This window comes from Salminus brasiliensis, chromosome 2 (assembly GCF_030463535.1).
Source record: "Salminus brasiliensis chromosome 2, fSalBra1.hap2, whole genome shotgun sequence".
Classification (NCBI taxonomy): domain Eukaryota; kingdom Metazoa; phylum Chordata; class Actinopteri; order Characiformes; family Bryconidae; genus Salminus; species Salminus brasiliensis.
This window is the reverse complement of record NC_132879.1, coordinates 56404509-56417093: the sequence shown is the minus strand read 5'-3', so window position 1 is coordinate 56417093 and position 12585 is coordinate 56404509. Positions and strand designations below refer to the sequence as shown.

The 12585-nt window shown below is 42.6% G+C and overlaps 1 protein-coding gene across 1 annotated transcript in view; it reads left to right on the top strand.

The window, feature by feature from the left end:
- The window catches only part of trim24 (tripartite motif containing 24), a 12675-nt gene extending 1747 nt beyond the window's left edge, over positions 1-10928 (top strand). Inside the window, exons 2-18 of the mRNA XM_072673243.1 lie at positions 1301-1419; positions 2028-2175; positions 2293-2425; positions 2507-2623; positions 2705-2819; positions 2914-3060; positions 3154-3268; positions 3819-4237; positions 4378-4515; positions 4596-4716; positions 5615-5672; positions 5803-5938; positions 8073-8311; positions 8427-8562; positions 8665-8739; positions 9517-9672; positions 9869-10928. Of these exons, the coding sequence (XP_072529344.1) occupies positions 1301-1419; positions 2028-2175; positions 2293-2425; positions 2507-2623; positions 2705-2819; positions 2914-3060; positions 3154-3268; positions 3819-4237; positions 4378-4515; positions 4596-4716; positions 5615-5672; positions 5803-5938; positions 8073-8311; positions 8427-8562; positions 8665-8739; positions 9517-9672; positions 9869-10318 (2822 nt within the window). The 3' untranslated portion in view covers positions 10319-10928. The remainder of the gene's footprint in view (positions 1-1300; positions 1420-2027; positions 2176-2292; positions 2426-2506; positions 2624-2704; positions 2820-2913; positions 3061-3153; positions 3269-3818; positions 4238-4377; positions 4516-4595; positions 4717-5614; positions 5673-5802; positions 5939-8072; positions 8312-8426; positions 8563-8664; positions 8740-9516; positions 9673-9868) is intronic.
- The last annotated feature ends 1657 nt before the right edge of the window (positions 10929-12585 follow it).

The window sequence follows — 12585 nt, the reverse complement described above, 5'->3', positions numbered from 1 at the left end:
GATATTATTACAATATTTTGTCCAACAGCATAAGATTTTAAAACCTGCTGTCCAAATACTTTCCCATACTGATTGCCGTGATTTCTACTCAAAATATGCTTCACTCTGTTCAGTCAAATTAGACTGATTACACTCTTTGTAAAGAAGCGTGCAGATAATCGATGCTCTTTGATCACTGATATCAGTGATTCATTCATAACAGCATATATATATATATATATATATTCCACAATCACCACATTTATCACAATACGCTAAAATATTGTCATATTGCCCAGCTCTAATCTGATCCCAGATAAATATAATAAGCTTGACTACTACTGGTTGAGGAACAGCACATTTGAAAAGTTTTAAAGCTATGAAAAATAATAATACGAATGGCCACAGTGCAGAAAGACGGGCAGGTAGGGAAGCGTAATCTGGCTCAGCTTCACCAAACAGCTTTTAACTTGGTTAAAATTCACATTTTAGAGCTTTAAAAGGTTCTGGTCTCGTGTAAAAAGCTACTAACTTACAGGGTGTTAGTCTTTAAACAAGCTGCTGGCACTCAACTTCTGGCTTCAGAAACAAAATAATATAGTATATATCATAAAAAATATCATAAAGTCTACAAACAAAAATATGTAATAAAATAAAAGTAGGGCGTCAGTGAGCTTCATGGTATCTGTGCTCTCTTGCTGATACCGATACTGTGTGTAAGTGCGAGTATCGGCGATACCAATACTGTATCGGTGCAACACTAGTTTAAACCCATACTCTTAAACCCTAAACTTAATATTCATAAAAGAAGCCAAAATTAAAATTGTAACCATCATGGTTTAAAGACTGGGGGCTCCGCTTGCCGCCTTCTGGTGATGTATCTTGAAAGTGTCAGGGACTTTTAAACATCGCTTTAGGGAAGAAGTGTTTTCAAATGACTTAAAATTCTTAAAAATACTTATTTTTACTAGATCTTGCAGCAAACATTGCTGCCAGGATTTGATTGCATTCAGCGACAAGAGCGTTACATGCTATATGTAAATGAGTAAACCTAACTAGTCTCTAGCTCCCTCTGTTGGTCACTATATGACAGCACTGCAGATGGAGGAGAAAGGTAATAATTTAAGGGTGTTTTTAAATGATTTAAAATTATTTGTGTGGACGGTTCTGGACCTTTTTGACTTGGTTGGCTGAAATGCTGCGTAACGATTAAATCCCAGCTGAGAGATCAGCTGTCTCGTGTACCAAGCGTAGGATGGTAATATATGTAGTGAGTCACTACACGTCTCTAAACTTGTGCTTCTTCTGACTTTCTTCCCAGTGAACGTGATCCGATGTCCAGTTTGTCATCAGGAGTGCATGGAAGTGGAGGTCTTGGATAACTTCTTTGCCAAGGATAGTATGGAGGTGCCAAGCAGCACAGTGGAGAAGACCAGTCAGGTGCAGAACTATGCTCAGTGGTGTCTGGGCCTGGTCCATTACATGATGCTTATCAGCTTTACTGGACTCCTTCCAGTTGTTTATTACTGCTATTCTTTACCGTCTTGGCAGTAGGGCTGCACCATATTGGGGAGGATTTTTGATGATCCTATATGTCATGATATTAATAATGTCTTCTGTGTATCCAATATTGGGGTCAAATTAATAATATCGGGCAGCCTCAGGTAGGTCTGTCATGGAAAATGAGGACAGTGCAGATTTTCCTTTGGTATCAAGCAGCAAAAAGGTTTTAGCGTGATGAGTTTGAGGTCATTTTACGTTGCACGTGGCGTTGCACATCCTTCAGTGTGGCTGTTGCACATGTGCACATTGCGATGGTGATGCTGGAACAGTATATTGTGCAGCCCTGCTTGCCAGGTAGGCAGATTAGGGATGGCACAGATGTTTAGACATGTTCAAAAGACTTCTAAGATTTCTATTGGATGTCCTCATTGATTCGAGCGACTGGATGTAGGCCAAATGAATGCCAACGGTTCGAGAAATCAGCCGTTCCGACTCGTTACTCTTGGTACTGTGTAAGCTCACACCGGCCCTCCTCTTGCTTTCAGCTGTGCATGAGCTGCGACGACAACACCGAGGCCACCGGTTTCTGTGTGGAGTGCGTGGAGTTTCTGTGCGTCACCTGCATTGAGGCTCATCAACGCGTGAAGTTCACCAGGGATCATAATATCCGTCAGATGGAGGAGATGTCTTCAGGTAGCCTCTCGTTTCCATCCATCTCTAGCATGGCAAATGACCTGTACTACAGATACGGCCTTTAAGACCTTGCGTGCTGCTCCTCTCTCCACACTTCTCCTCGTTTGCTTCGTACAGATGCGATGGGTGCTTCCACGCAGAAGCCTGTTTTCTGTGACGTCCACAAGCAAGAACCTTTGAAGCTGTTTTGTGAAACCTGTGACCGTCTCACTTGCAGGGACTGCCAGCTGCTCAAACACAAAGACCATAAGTAAGCCCTTCGCTACAGCACCACTTTAGACCACTGCCTTTTGTGCGAAACCTGACACTGTTGGATTGCTTCATCTTGCAGTTATCAGTTTCTGGAGGACGCGTATAGGAACCACAAGGAACATCTGGAGAAGATGACGAGCCAGCTTCAAGAAAAGAGGAAGGCTATCGGAGAAGTGTCGGATACAATTAACCACGGGTAATGGAGTCATCTGTGTGCACGCATAAGGATGGTATAAGCTTATGCTTATTTACATGTTTTCTTCTCTTTCTTCTACAGCCTTCAGCAAGTGGATGAAAACCGCAAATCCGTCGCCAATGAGATTAAAAAAGCCATCTGCAATCTGATCATGGAAATAAACAGAAAAGGGAAAATCTTAATTAACCAGCTTGAGGTAAGACCTAAATATTTGCCATGCTTGTCTTCAGTAGGGTTATATATACATACAGAACGTTGCTGGCAACTTGTGGACCGTTCTCCTCGATTAGGCACTGACGAAGGACCATGAAACTGTCCTGAAGAAGCAGCAAGAAGACATCTCCTCCCTCACTAAGCATCTTGACCATGTGATCAGCTTCACAAAATGGGCAACAGCCAGTAATAGTGGCACCGCACTCCTGTACTGTAAACGACTGGCAAGTATCCGGCTTCATCAGGCTGTAAGGTCAGGCAGTTGATGTTGTGAGCTTGCGTTTTTTTTACCGATGCTTTATTTCCTCCGTTTTCAGATCATGTATCAAATCCAATACCTCATGCGGGCAAAGTGCAACACTTCTTACGTTCCCCAGAGTTCAGTACGCTTCCAGTGTCGGTCTGCTTTTTGGGCTTCAAATGTGGACCTTGGTAAGACATATGATTTTTGGAATCAGTGAATGTGTACAGCTTTTCCCTTGATGATGCCTCCGAATGTCAAACTCTATTATTTTGGAATAGTTGAATAATGAAAGTTCAGTAGATGGAAGTGACCAAGAACCACTGTAGTTCCTCCTTCAAAAGAACGTCCTGCAGATCACAGTCTTGACTCTTCACTTTTATTTGCGCCCCCCAAATTCACATAAACCTAGCCCATCAGAAACAGCCCTGGTTAAAGCTGGCAAAGTGGGAGAATAGGATGGAGGCCATGAGAGAACATGGTGGTGTTGATGCTGGAGAGCATCTCATCACCTCCAGATTCTAGTTATGGGAATACGGGTTGCTGTGGGGTCCAGGCCTTTTGACCATGGCTATTCTTGGGGGTACACACTGCTAGTTGATGATCATGAGCTTTCATTACTTTTTAACTGCATTAGCTACTAAAGAAGCAAGGGTCAGACGCCAGACGTCCCTTGGCTGGTCAGCTGTAGCTGCTGCACGTCTATTGTGAGCTATTCTGATCTGTCTGTCCTCTCCTCAGGTTCTCTACTAGTAGAGAAAACCCCAGTTCGCCAACCGAACGTCCCACAGCCGTTCCCTTTCCAACAAATGCATCCTGGACCCAGACCCGACGGGCCTCCAGGACATTTCCCGGGGCCGCAGTCTCAGCAACAGCAGCAGCAGCAGCAGCAGCAACAGCAGCAGAGACAGAGCACTCTGGCCCAGCTCCAGATGCAGGTGGAGAAGCTCGCCCAGCACCCAAACCGGCACCTCTCACCCAACCCCTGGTCTTGTTGCATGCGGCCCCCGGGGCAGCTGCCCCCCAGCAGACCAATGCAGGGAGGCTCGCCTTCCCAGAATCTATCAAACATGCCCCAGCAGGGATGGAGGTACGGCGCCCCACACATGAATACGAGGAGCCCCCCGTCTCTGCTGCAGAACTCGGGCCTCCCGCAACAGGTAAGGATGTATGGCGTCACAGATACTGTCGGTCAGGGCGTGTGTGACTTCACCCTGATGAAAAATGTGGCTCACTTGGAATGTTATTAGCTCTCGCAGTCTGAAATCCTTCAAATTTTGATCCTATTTGTCCCCCTCAGACTTTGAGAGGTCTCATCAACAATTCCAACAGCTTCCCTCCTAAACCTATGGATGTGCTGCAGGGAACGTCTCGCTATTCCCAGAATGCACCTCTCTCAGGTCCTGGCCCTCACCCATCCCAGTCCTCCCTCCTTCAGGTAGGCAGGGAAGGGGTTTTCCAGAAGTTCCTAATGTCTCATTGTAACTGTGCTCTAACCCACCTGTCGTATGTTTGCAGCGAAACATGATGGAAGCTGCCTATCTCAGCAGGAGGAATGAGCCTGGTGGCTCCATGTCTATTTCTGCCCCTAGACCCAGTTATCCTCCCACTGTGCTCACCACAGCTGCTGACAGAACAGGTGTGTATGATGTGAATTTCTCCTCCTTCTGTACAAAGCTGTGACTGTGATGATAAACTCTTGTCCACTGAGGAGTAAACAAAAGTGCTGATTTAATAAGAGATTATCCAGCTTAAATTGCAGGATTGTTACAATCTGTTGCTGACACACACACACACACACACACACACAGCTTGTCTAGTCCCTGTAGAGAAGTAGTACTCCCATACCATAATAAATAACCAACCCTTGATTTTAAAAGAAACTATTGATTAGGTGTCCAAATACTTTTGTCCATGTAGTGTATCCTGTAAAAGCATATAGTGTATTACGGTTTCTCTCAATTTATTAAAACGGACTCATTTGCATATTCCCGCCTATTCAGCCTGCCACAGTTTAGCCCCGCCCATTCATATGTTAGTTCTCAGGAGTCTTCTGTCTTGTCCTTCTTAAAGACACAGTAACAAAAACAGCCTTTTATTTTAAGAGATAAAGAGAGGTTGAGAAATAGTTACATAAAACTTTGAAACATAAAACACACAAACTTAAAGTGGGTATGATATATAAACATTGTCCATGTCCAGTAAAGAACTCATGTCTCCAGACTATCAATTTTAATATATTTGTGTAAATATGTAAAATGTTTTTAGTGTTATACTCTTGCCTCAACATACAGCCTGGTCAATCCCAATTATATGTGTACATACGTGTGTGTGTGTGTGTGTATATATATATATATATATATATATATATATATATATATACATATACATACACACACATAAATGTATGTATATTTATTTATTTATTTATTTATTTATTTATTATTATTTTTTTAACCTTCAGTATGTTATGAATCATAGCTTCAGCACATTTTTTTGTGCTTTAATGGAAATTTCCTCCCCATTCTTCTTTCCAGCACCAGGAAAACAGGCGTCTCCCATGTCTGCTGCTACCTCCTCAGAAGGAAAGACTGGGTAAATCTACCTTTGGCTCTTTTTCAATTCCACACCCACCGGCTGTCCGCCTTGAGCACTTCGGATTCAGCCGCAGTGATTCTTTATCCTTGGTTCTGATCCAAATGTGTTTGCTTCCTCCTGATTGAAGGGCTGGACCCTGGAAGCGCTCGGAGCCGCCGCAGAGTGGGCCGTCAAGCCTCACTGCGAAGAGGAGGCGGAAGTCATCCCCAGGGCCCGTCATTGTCATCAAGGATGAGCCAGAGGACGATGACGAAGTTCGATTTGTAAGCATTTACTCTGTCTCGACTTGTGCGTTGTGTGATGTGCTGCTGAGGTCAAGCATATTATCAAGTGTGTTTCCCCCAGTCCTAGTCTAGTACACTGACATTAGAGGAGTAAATCCACTTTAAGTAAGATTACTTTTTAATTACATTATTTGGTGCTTAACTGCTCTGTTTGGGAGTGTGGACTTCTTTGTAATAGTGCTAAAGTATTTCATGATACTTCCTTTACAACATGTGCAAAACACGCCTTCTGCTTGGCTTTAATCGTGCGGATAATAACAGCCATGCGCTCGCGGTGTGTCCGCTCTGCTCGAGCCGCAGTTTAACTGCAGTTAAAACGGTCTTGGCTGTTTGCAGATATTTAAACCTCTTGTCTCTGGCTAAAAAAAGTGTCTCACTGCTGTAAGTTGTGGTTGAAGAGGAATTCCTCCTACGTATTTCCCCGAAATTGATTCATAATTATGTTGTTAAGATGCAAACAGCCATTCAGAGTGGTTTGATGTCAAATGCGGCATTTTGGAGAAACTTTGAGCCAGAATTGTTCACAGCAGAGGTGACGGGACCCAGACGTCTGAAGTGTTTAATGCCTCTGAAAAAATGCTGCATCACGGAAAGCTATTATATGAAATGGTTGCAGATACAGACAATAGTAAAGAGTTTTACAATCAGTTTGGCCTAAAACACATTTATTATAGTCCATTAATGGTGGAAACGTGTATGCAGGATGTTGTTGTTGTTGTTGTTGTTGTTCCCCTCATATTTTCCCTTATTTTGTCATTTTCCACTGTACATAAATATAAAATATAAAATTTCTGTTAAAAGGCATGTTTAGGTTCACTGGTCAGTTTCGATAACAAATGAAAGGGCTGTATTTGCATCGTAGATGGGGTTGCAATGGGGTGGATTTACCAGCATCTTTCAATATTCCAAAATGTAATATTTCCATGGAAATTGAGAACTTGGGAATTTATTGGAATTATTAGGAAATTATTAGGAAATATTGGATAATTTTAAAGGAACTAAATCATACACTGTCATCAATGAACCGTTTCCGTCAACAGGAGACAAGAAGGCATAAAAATACAAATAATAACAGAGTCAGGTTTCTAGAAATCTGAAATGAGCGTGTGCTGTACATGTAATTGAGGAATGAGCAGTGAATGTGTCTGGGATTGAGGAGCAGCAATGCTATTCAACTGTTTTGGTATCATATCTTTAGTATATATCTTTTTTTTTTTTTTTTTTTTTTTTTTTTTTTACCAACTATATGCAAGTTTCTCACTTTTAACTTTGAATATTTCCATTAATTCCAGTTAATTCCCATAATTACCCATGGTAAGTTTTCCAACTTTAAAAAAAAAGCTCCTGAATTGTGCAACCCTAATTGTAGACATTGTGACCTCTGGTTCATTGCTTGCGTCTCAAATCAAAAATCCTGAATATTAAATTATTATTCAGAGATTTTGAAAATCTATGAAAACCCTGGTTTATCCCTGTATCCTTAGTGACACAGATGGAAGGCAGTGGGGTAAAATATCTTAGAGAATAGAGAATTGTAAGTGGATTGAGTGTAACCCCTAAACCCTTTAAGCCTCCATCTAATTACTTTTTTTGTATTTAGCTCAACTTCATAGGCCCTAAAAGAGAACCCTGTGGGACTCCACCGAATCTAGGTGGCTTTAAGGCTTATTTCTGCTCCCTTTACATACAAAAATGAAGACCACTGTTTCAAACGATGTAACGGTCACTGCTTATATACTCCCATACGTGCTATAGGTTGAAAGTTGAGCAGTACATCCACTAGAGGGCAGTTCAGACAACAGCAGACATGGCGAAAAGGCTCCACCATAGGTTTCTCCATATGGCAGTTGTCATGTTTTGCTACACTGCTACTATTGGCTACACTGCTCCCATGGTTTCTAGTTCTGTACTAGTATTAGTATCTATATCGATACGCTTACAGAGAATGTGTACAAATATAGATGGAAATGAATAGCAGAATCATAGAAGCGTTCACCTAGAGGTTCATATAGAGGTGATCCATGCATTTATTTTTAAATGGATCAGTATTAGCTAAGGGAACATCTTCTAATGCAGTGTCTGATCTACATGGTCTGTGTGGGTTGTGCCTCAGGTTCAGACCACTACAAAAGCCAGTCTTCCAGACAGCACGGGTGTGCAGTCTCAGACGCCACAGCAGGGCTCTCCTCCTGGAGAGGAGCAGCAGACCGATAGGACCCCTGATCCAGAGGAGGATCCGAACGAGGACTGGTGCGCTGTGTGCCAGAACGGAGGAGAACTGCTCTGCTGTGACAAATGTCCCAAAGTCTTCCATCTCGGATGTCATATCCCCACCCTCTCTGCATCTCCAAGGTATTCCCTTGTCTGTCAGTCACTTGCAGCATGCAGCAGCTCCTTCAGCACTCGAATAGCTTTTGTTTACATCATTGGATAAAACTAAATGCATATTAAATGTTTGTGTCTGCAGTGGTGAGTGGTACTGCACCTTCTGTCGTGACCTTAACGCGCCAGAGATGGAGTATGATATTGATGGAGGAGGAGGAGGTTTGAAAAATGTGAAGCAGGATCCTGATTCCGATGTGTTCACACCTGTGGATAAACGAGTATGACCCATTGTTGACCATTGTATGACCATAGCATCTCCTTATATATAGCTGTAGAGCTCTGCTCCCTTCGTTGCATTCACGTCGGTTCTTCTCCAACAGAAATGTGAGAGACTGTTACTCCGCATCTACTGCAATGAGCTCAGCACGGATTTCCAGGAGCCCGTAACTCCATCAGTAAGTTGGCTTGGCTAATACCAGGTCTCACATCCTTATTTGTGTGTGTGGTTTATTTTCAGCCTGTCATAGTGACCACTGTAGCTGTTGCACCCTGTGGTGAACTGACACACGCTTTACCCCTGAATTATGAGGCTGTTCTGTAGTTCACATACAAATACTGATACATAGGCAGACGGCTACACAGCTTGTCTAGTCCTTGTAGTGAAGTACCAGCAATAGAATGGGACTTGAACCTATCAGCACCATGCTGCCTAATGCCAGACGTGGGCTAGAGGGGTATAAGGCCCCCCAGCATTGAGCTGTAGAGCTGTTTTCTGTGGAATGATGGTGGTGCTCCATCCATTGACCTCACTAAACCAGCAAAACAGCAATGCTCGTCCAAAATCTAGTAGAAAGCCACTTTCTTCCCTGGACAGTAGAGAGTAGAGTTATCCAATAAAAGCATGTTGAACCTTTTATTATAGGCTTGATTGAGAACGTGAATGAGCAGGTGTCCCAATACTTTTTGCAGTTTTGTATAATAATACACCAGCTAGTAAAGCTGTACTCTACTGCAGTACACTGTCTGCATGGGATGTTTTGCGGAGGTGTCCAGTCATATGTGCTCCTGAGTGTTTTAACTCATTGACTTGTTCGCATCCTTGTCATTTAGAGGATCCGCTGACTCGTTGAGGCAGCAGGGATTTATTTATTTAGTAAAAGGACGGAAAGGAGGTTTTTATCAACAGACTGGAATTCCCTTGTCTTTTTTATTTATTTATTTTCTTTTTTTAGTCCATGCCAGAATACAATGAGATCATAAAGACCCCAATGGACCTGTTAATGGTGAGGAACAAACTGGAGTGCAAGCAGAACCCGGGCTACAAGAGCACTGAGGACTTTGTGGCAGATATCCGGCTTATTTTCAAAAACTGTGCCATTTTCCACAAGGTAAGTTAGAATAGAATAGAAATGCTTATAGATGAGTTACTATTTTGGAAATGCATGTTTTTCATTGGACTGTGATTACAGTGGGCTGAATTGCTGATAAAGCGACTCAGGAGCTTTATGGTACTGCTGTGGACCAGAGCCATTGACTGTGTGTGTGTGTGTGTGCGTGTGTGTGTGTGTGTGTGCGCCATTGCAGGAGGACACAGAGATGTCCAGTGTTGGTGCTAATCTGGAGAGCTTTTTCGAAGAGCAGCTGAAGCTCCTGTATCCAGACCGGACCTTCCCCGATGTGAAGAAGGAGAGTACTGCTGGAGAGCTAGAACCTCCACCGCCTGCTCCGGAACCCCCTCAAGCGGCTCCAGAACCTCCACAAGCGGCTCCAGAACCTCCACAAGCGGCTCCGGAACCTCCGCAAGAAGCTCCAGAGCCTCCGCAAACTGCTCCAGAACCATCACCTAAAGCAACCTCGCCAGATCCCCCTCCAGAGGGGGACACAGTAGAACCACGTAGTGAAGCCGCTCCAGAGGAAGAACCGCAGAGTGGAGAACCTGTGGAGGAAACTGAAAGCTCAGAGAACCTGCAGGAGAACTGCAGCCCGGAGAACGCAACCGAGGAAGAAAATGGAAGCAAAGATCAGGAGGGCTGATTTCAACTCCCTGGAAAAGCTGCATCCTGTTTTCAGAGTGGAGAGATGATTTTCTCTCTGTCTCTCTCTCTGTCTCTCTCTCTGTCTCTCTCTCTCTGTCTCTCTCTCTCTCCAAGAACTCCAAGAACCTGATCCCTGGAGTTCAGTATATGAATTTTGCAATAATAATGATGATAATATTGTATAGAGACATGAGTCCTGGTGAAGAGCAATACGGCTCCTTAGCAAATGGGAAAGTGGCACTGTAAATGCTGGTGTGTAAAGCTGCTCTGATGAGTAGAAAATGATGTAGACGTTAGAAGGAGCTGCATCACTTCAGCTATGACACCAACTACACATCTGCTTTGTGTATGCTCTATGTTTCTCTCCTTCTTCAAAACATGAGAAATTAGATTTGTTTTAGTTTGTTTGTTTATTTATTTATGTTTTGTTCTTAATTTTAACGTGACCAGGTGCTCTGGAGAAGAAGCACCCTTAGAAATAAATTCCATAAGGATTCCTGTAGAGCTTTGTACAATGTGTTGTTTTGACCCGAACTCTAGGGTTGGGGAATTGGATGGAGTGGGACTGCGTTGGGGGTTAGAGAAGCATTAAAGCTCATTTCTTAGCACCTTAATGTTTGGGCTGTTTTTATGAACTCAGACAAGCAACAAGCTTCTTTCCTCATACTGTTCCCGTTACACCAGGGGTGTCCAACCTTCTCTGCAATGGTGTGGTTTTCATTCTGAACAACCTGCAGCAACACCGGCTTCCACTCTTTATTCAGTTGGTCAGTCTTCTGATCACATACAGCTGTACCAGCGCTTTGCGGATAAGGTTCGGCACCCCCTGCGTCATACACACTCAAACATGACTCCAATACACTAGAGGGCGCCTGTCTAGAGCCAGTCCCCATTGAAAAGTCTATTATTTTGGTCATATGTTGCTCACTATGCATTAATGGGTTTTCTTATAGTACGGGACAACCCTTTTGGTGCTTATTAATAATAATTACATGACAAAAAATTATAATAAACAGTAAGCTGTCTAAGGTTCAACACCCCTGTTTTAGCTGCCCTCAAACATGACTCCAAAACACTAGAGGGCGCCTCTCCAGAGCCAGTCCCCATTGAATGGTGGTGAATGGAGCTAAAAAGGTCTATTATCTTGGTCATAAGTTGCACGCTATGAATTAACGGTTTCTCTACAGTCCTGGATTCCCATTTTTATTTTATTAATAATAAATAACATGGGGCTGGCTAAGGTTCGGCGCCCCTGCGTTATACACACTCAAACATGACTCCAAACACTAGAGGGTGCCTCTCTAGAGCCAGTCCACAATGAATGGTGGTGAATGGAGCTAAAAAGGTCTATTATCTTGGTCATATGTTTCACACTATGCATTAACAGGTTCTGTACAGTACTGGAGAACCATTTTAGAGCTTAATAATAATAATAATAATAACAATAATAACAAAAATAATTATAATGTGTAATACTTTACTTTAAACATGACTGCTAAACACTAGGGGGCGCCTGTGAGCCAGGTCTATTATTTTGGCCAAATGTTTCACACTAAGCTGTAATGGGTTCTCTTATAGTACTGGAGAACCATTTTAGAGCTTAATAATAATAATAATAATAATAATAAAAACATGGAGCTGCCTGAGGTTTGACACCCCTGCATCTATCTTAAACATGACTCCAAAACACTAGAGGGCGCCTGTCTAAAGCTGGACCACAATGAATTGTGGTAAATTGGCCTTAAGTTTCACACTAAGCTGTAATATAGTACTATAGTACTTATTATTAGTTCTATATTATTATTATTATTATTATTATTATTATTATTAGTAGTAGTAGTACTATGATAATTAAAATAATAATTAGCACTACTTAAGCATCCAAACAGCGGATGTCCCGGTTCTGTGTAGAACCACTGCTTATACAAGGGTTTTAAGAATCCTTGAAGAACCTTATTGTAATTAAGATATGACTGTAAAGAACCCTTTAAAGGCTTAAAGAACCTTGTAATGCAAAGGTTCTATACCCATTTAAAGGTTCCTCACACGCTCACATCTCTATTACAGACACAGTTCCTTAAGTGGTTCTTCTACGACCTCGCTCAATGACCTTCGTTTTTAAGACTGGAGGGTTCTTTAGTGAAGGTTCTTTATAGAACAACTCAACTTCAAATAGAAGGAAGCCTTTTGAAGTTGGTTCTTTGTAGAACACCTTTTAAGAAAGGGTTAAAAGGCCAGACGTCTGATCACACAGACGTAATGTCA